Source organism: Saccopteryx bilineata, chromosome X (genome assembly GCF_036850765.1).
Source record: "Saccopteryx bilineata isolate mSacBil1 chromosome X, mSacBil1_pri_phased_curated, whole genome shotgun sequence".
In the NCBI taxonomy this organism is placed as follows: Eukaryota; Metazoa; Chordata; class Mammalia; order Chiroptera; family Emballonuridae; genus Saccopteryx; species Saccopteryx bilineata.
This window is the reverse complement of record NC_089502.1, coordinates 66415387-66420814: the sequence shown is the minus strand read 5'-3', so window position 1 is coordinate 66420814 and position 5428 is coordinate 66415387. Positions and strand designations below refer to the sequence as shown.

The following is a 5428-nucleotide window of genomic DNA, read 5'->3' as shown; positions in this document are numbered from 1 at the left end:
ATGGCAGAATAAGCTCACCTTGTTTTTCTTTTTTTCATTTTCTTGCAATTTCTTCAGATCTGTCTTCTTAGAGAAACTAATGCCTTAATGACTTTCTGGTAGCTGCAAGCCTTCTTTTATTTCTGCTAAATATATGAAAATGTATGCAAATTTAAATCAAGCTTAACCTAGGAGCTCTTGCAATATATTTAATGGAATTTCAAACCAATAAGGGAACTCTAATGCTGTCTTCTGTAAGTGCAAATATAATTACGCAGCTAGGCTACCTTCAAAATTATGCAATGAAAGGTCATTTTTTAACTCCAGAGATCACGTTGTGGAGTGTTTTCTTATCTTAGCTACAGCAAATCTGTGCATTTCATCCCACTCTTTTTAGAAGCAAAACCTTTGTGTAGGGCTCTGGAGCACACGGGCTTATCTCTTCTTAACTTCTAAAAGCCTAGGAAGACTACAAGTCTCTCTCCCCTTCCTCTAACCAAAAATTAAAACAGCCCTGCTCTTTGAAGCTGAAAGCAAATTCATGCTTGATGGGGATGATGGGGGGTAGCGGTACTCAATGCCAAACAGCGTCTCTATCTCTTTCTTTCCAGAGCACATTAAATGATTCTCACTTACTTCAACTTGTCTGCGTTGGTGGTGGGGGGAATAGATCGGTATTAATTCCCCCCCCAAAAAAAATGATAGTATTGGGCGAGGTAGCGGAAATGTTCCCATGTATACCTATTGGGAGTCGGTCCGCTGAGAGTCTGGAGTGAGTGTGAGGGAGGGCTTCCAGCTTCAGCAAGCACACCTTTAACAGAAGTCGTGAGACCGCTGGTGGGAGCTGACATAGAGCCACAGCAAAAACCAAGTCTTGCAATTGACCAATCGGATTTCAAAGCAAACTTCAAAATAACTGAATTTTGTCAGTATTGCATTAGATTTTACTTAAAGTCATCCAGTTCTTCATGCCTTTAATTATTTTTTTTCCAGAAGAAACTGAGCATCTTTTTATTTTAGATGCTTTCTGACCGTGGTATTGGGTTTCTTAGAAATGTAAACTAAAATAAATAAGTCAAAATAATTCTTATTGGAACCATGGACTTCAGTCTATAGAACCTGGGTCTTCCTGAAGACATTCCTTTGCTCAAAGTTTGTAGCCAGGTTTTGCTTTGCAGTGCTCTGCGAACAGTTAACCCAGAAGGCCAGATGCATCTGAGAAAAATCCATATGCACTAAAATATAGATGATATTTAAACTGGTCATATTGTTCTCTTAATATTTTTTTCGTTCTCTGGGTTAACCTAAATAATCTATAAGGAGTTCTAAAACCAGCTTGCCTTCTTCATCCCCTGTCAGCCTCCAAACACAAACACGCACATCTATTTCATTCTTCCCCCTCCACTACAAACACCAGTGAAGTAAGTCGTGGTGGCAGTGGTGGTGGCGGCGACGGCGGTGGTGGTGGGTTAACCAAATAATCTGCCGCCGCCACTCAGAGCTAGGCAGCCAATCGAGCATAAAGATTTGATTCACTTCCTGCTTGGGTCTCACTGAAACTCTCAGAGCTTCGCCAGCCTCATTTGGAAAGCTAGCCCAGCCTCCTGCACCGCCATTGGCCTAAACCGAGGCTGGCCAGGCCGAGACGCGCTTCCATTGGCCGTGGTATGTGCCAGTAACTTGCTCTAGCTGCTTTGGCTCCCTCGCACGATAGATGTCAAAGGCTGAAGCTGCTCCCTTTGCCACATTATAACTAGTAGGGGATCCTCACCGACCATGGCCACAGCTGCCTCGAATCCCTACAGCATTCTCAGTTCCAGCTCTCTGGTCCATGCGGACTCTGCCGGCATGCAGCAGGGGAGTCCTTTCCGAAACCCTCAGAAACTTCTCCAAAGTGATTACTTGCAGGGAGTTCCTAGCAATGGGCATCCCCTTGGGCATCATTGGGTGACTAGTCTGAGCGACGGAGGCCCCTGGTCATCCGCACTGGCCACCAGCCCTTTGGACCAGCAGGACGTGAAGCCCGGGCGCGAAGACCTGCAACTGGGCGCAATCATCCATCACCGCTCGCCTCACGTCGCTCACCACTCTCCGCACACTACCCACCCCAATGCCTGGGGGACCAGCCCGGCTCCGAACCCGTCCATCACGTCCAGCAGCCAACCCCTTAACGTGTACTCGCAGCCGGGCTTCACTGTGAGCGGCATGCTAGAGCACGGGGGGCTCACGCCGCCGCCGGCTTCTGCCTCGGCGCAAAGCCTCCACCCGGTGCTCCGGGAGCCCCCGGATCACAGCGACCTAGGCTCGCACCACTGCCAGGACCACTCGGACGAGGAGACGCCAACCTCCGATGAGTTGGAACAGTTCGCCAAACAGTTCAAACAAAGAAGAATCAAGTTGGGTTTCACGCAGGCTGACGTGGGGCTGGCGCTGGGCACCCTGTACGGCAACGTGTTCTCGCAGACCACCATCTGCAGGTTCGAGGCCTTGCAACTGAGCTTCAAAAACATGTGCAAGCTGAAGCCTTTGCTGAACAAGTGGCTGGAGGAGGCGGACTCGTCCACCGGGAGCCCGACCAGCATTGACAAGATCGCCGCGCAGGGTCGTAAGCGCAAGAAGCGCACCTCCATCGAGGTGAGTGTCAAGGGGGTACTGGAGACGCATTTTCTCAAGTGTCCCAAGCCCGCCGCGCAGGAGATTTCCTCGCTGGCGGACAGCCTCCAGTTGGAGAAAGAAGTGGTGCGTGTCTGGTTCTGTAATCGAAGACAGAAAGAGAAAAGAATGACTCCACCAGGGGATCAGCCGCCACATGAGGTTTATTCGCACACCGTGAAAACTGACACGTCCTGCCACGATCTCTGACTGCAGGAAGCCAGCAAGTGACCGGCCGCCCTGGGAGCAGCGCGGATTTCTTTCTCTCCCACTCCTTTTCACTCCAGCTTTACTATTGTGATCTTTCTAGAGCGCTTTCTCTCTCCCTCTCTCTCGCTCTCTCTTTATCTTTTTTAAAATTTTATTTCTTTAATCCTCCCCCTTTAAACAGGGGATTCTAACTTATATTAAGAAAGGAAATACACACGCATCAAAGGCTTCTTAAGGCTGAAAACACAGTTTCATTAAGCAGTCCAGGCGGGGACCTCATATCCCCTGATGCCTGGACAACAATTCTCTCTAACCTTTTCTGCTGATCAATATATACTGTTTACTTTGCATAAGGTTTGTTTGCTTGCTCCTCTCTAGGAAGAGTAAAGAGTGGGGTAACTTGGGGCGGGGTAGGGATCGGGGAGGGAGGTGGGAAGACAGATGTGTGCCTCTGAATAACCTTTCAGCGCCTTGGTTATAGCAGCTGTATTTCAGGTGAAATCTGTTTTACAATAGACTAGTTTTGCATTTTTTTTTAAACTTCTATAGCGTTTTTAAAATGTCTGCGGTGTTTTACTACAAGCTGTACACAATATTTGTGAGATAATTTGTATCTAATCGACCACTTCACATTGTTATTGCTATTATTATTATTATTATTATTTCTTCGTTGAGCTGATGTTTTTTTAATTGCTTAGAAAAGGGTGGGGGGCTAGCAAGAGGAGGGGGAGAGACGTGCCTACTATTCACTCACCTCTCCATCCTAAATCTGTAAGGATAACCGAGGATAGAATGGAAAGAGTTGCTGGTGACTATATTGGTGAGATTTTATATGTGTGTGTGACTGTGTGTGTGTGTGTGTGTGTTTTCCTTTTGCTTTGTTTTATTTTGTTTTTTCTCGTGGGCAGAGTACCTAGGAAGAGCAGAATAGGCAAACTGATTGAGTCTGCAAAACAGTGCTAAGGAGAGGCGATTTGGAAGTATTCTGCCCTCTCCGCCAGAACCCTGGAGCCCCTGTAGGCCTTCTACAGCGCAGGTCTGGGTGCCAGCGAAGAACTCAGCGGCAGCCCGCCAGCGGCGACAGAGGTCGGCTTGAGGGGCTGAGGGGACTCCAAACCTCCCTAGGTCCGGAATGCCTGTTCTCGGAGCTACCCATGGACCCCGCGCCTCTCCAAGCCGACTGCCAGCCCTCCCCATCTTGGCCTTCCTATGCGAAGGATTTTTGCCTTCATACACTATTAATTTCGCTGGAGAAGATGACCCGGAGACGCTGGCGACAGACTGGGTCAGCGCCTTTCAGTTCTGTTCACCTCCAGTTCAACGCCTGCTCCTTGAATAATAATAAATCCTGGGGAGGGGTGGCCAGGGCGCTCTCTACTCTGTGCAGAACGACAATAAAATGATTGACAAAGGTAACAGGGCTTTTGGTCTAAGCTCATGCCGCATCCTTTCCCGTGTATTTACCGCTGTCGCTCAGTGGGCTCACACCGGGAGCCATCTCCACGCCTCGGACAAGCAGAGCTGTTGGCAAGTCCGCTGCGACCATTGAGCTAGCTAGGGAGCGCCTAGGCAGCTAGGTCTTTGTTTTTTATTTGTCTGTGTGTATCTGTCTGTGTATGTGTGTGCGTGTGTGAGCGTGCAAACGTGTGTGTATAGATAGTTGCGTGTATCATATTATTATTTACAAAAAAAACCACACACATACACAAAAACTGCAAAAAAAAAAAAAAAAAAAGTCTCGCTAGGCTATGTAGAGATCCAAAACGTATGCAGTAGCTGTGGCTTTCCTGCTATCATTGAAATCCACATGCTATGTCCACAGACACACTTCATTCAAAGGAGCGTACATGCGCCGGCTGTAAAGCACCCTACACCCAACCGTTACTCGCCAGACCTGCCTGGGAACTTTTATGCCAAGGTTGGCCGCCTACATGGGCCTCCAGGTGCAGCTGCGGTAGACAAAGCTTCAAACTACCTAAGGACCAGAAAGCTTACCGCCCCTGTGGAGGATGCACTAGTAGGGGCTGTCAGGCCTCTGGTCCACCACACTGTGTACCCCCCCCTCTCCGGCTGCAGGTCTAATAGCATGAGTTAATTCAAATCCTGGACCCTTTTTCTTTCTTATCTAGCCTCTACTTTCTGTTGCTAGTTGAGTTTTAGTTCTGGGATATTATTTTTTCCAACTTTGAGTTCATGTTTTATAAGTTAGGTTATTTTTGTTTGCTTGTTTGTTTGTTTGGTTGGTTTGATTTATTTTCTTTGCAGTTAAACGCTATGGTTCAAACCTGAGTTAACCCAAATATTTCTGCCGACTTTATAATTGTACAGTTTTGTATATTAAACGTTTTGAAGTTATTAATTTAAAGAAAGATCATTTAGTTTATTCATTTAGTAACTGATGTATAATAAACGCTATTTTCATTAAGAGTTGCTTTTACAACTATTTTATTCAAATTGCCTATTGCAGTTGCCAGCAATTATTTATTTTCAATAAATTCTGCATTGTGTTAAAAAGAAGACTCAAAGATGAATTGGGTGTTAAAAGAAAACATTTTGCTGTAATGTTTGATGTGAACAGTTTTAGTCA

At 46.6% G+C, this 5428-nt stretch overlaps 1 protein-coding gene across 1 annotated transcript; it reads left to right on the top strand.

Moving 5' to 3' along the window:
- The first annotated feature begins 1751 nt into the window (after positions 1-1751).
- Positions 1752-4387, top strand: POU3F4 (POU class 3 homeobox 4). Its single transcript, XM_066249154.1, has one exon. The coding sequence runs from the start codon at positions 1756-1758 to the stop codon at positions 2839-2841; it is 1086 nt and encodes a 361-aa protein (XP_066105251.1). The 5' UTR covers positions 1752-1755; the 3' UTR covers positions 2842-4387.
- Positions 4388-5428: the final 1041 nt, after the last annotated feature.

What these genes read in the sequence shown, in the direction of transcription:
- POU3F4 (XM_066249154.1), top strand. Translation starts at nt 1,756, where the DNA reads ATGGCCACAGCTGCCTCGAATCCCTACAGCATTCTCAGTTCCAGCTCT.